The sequence below is a fragment of the Acanthisitta chloris genome, unplaced genomic scaffold (assembly GCF_000695815.1).
Source record: "Acanthisitta chloris isolate BGI_N310 unplaced genomic scaffold, ASM69581v1 C16118288, whole genome shotgun sequence".
Classification (NCBI taxonomy): Eukaryota; Metazoa; Chordata; class Aves; order Passeriformes; family Acanthisittidae; genus Acanthisitta; species Acanthisitta chloris.
Genome location: NW_008698646.1, coordinates 1 through 340, shown reverse-complemented (window position 1 = coordinate 340; position 340 = coordinate 1). Strand labels below are relative to the sequence as shown.

Here is a 340-nt window from a genome sequence, read left to right as displayed (position 1 = left end):
GTGTCCCATGCCCTGAAGGTTTGTCCCTGCAGGTGGTGAAGGTCAGGCCCAACGACAAGGACGCCAAGCTCAAGTACCAGGAGTGTCATCGCATTGTCAAGCAAAAGGCCTTCGAGAGAGCCATCGCCAGCGACGAGCACAAACGCTCCGTGGTCGACTCCCTCGACATCGAGAGCATGAGTGAGGCTTCGGGGGGTCCTGGGGGGCTCGGGGCTCGCTCTAGGGACTCGGGGGGTCCCGAGGGTCCGCGGCACGGCACGGAGGTCCCGTGGGATTTTTGGGGCTCTGAGAGCCTTAGGAGTTCTCCAGCAGAGGGTCGAGGTCCCCGGGGGTGTTCTGT

The 340-nt window shown here is 63.2% G+C and overlaps 1 protein-coding gene across 1 annotated transcript; it reads left to right on the top strand.

Annotated features, from left to right (window-relative positions):
- Positions 1-11: 11 nt before the first annotated feature.
- Positions 12-180, top strand: PPP5D1 (PPP5 tetratricopeptide repeat domain containing 1; the record flags this gene model as incomplete). Its single annotated transcript, XM_009083252.1, has 1 exon — positions 12-180. A coding segment is annotated over one exon (169 nt), but the record flags the coding sequence as incomplete, so codon positions are not given.
- Positions 181-340: the final 160 nt, after the last annotated feature.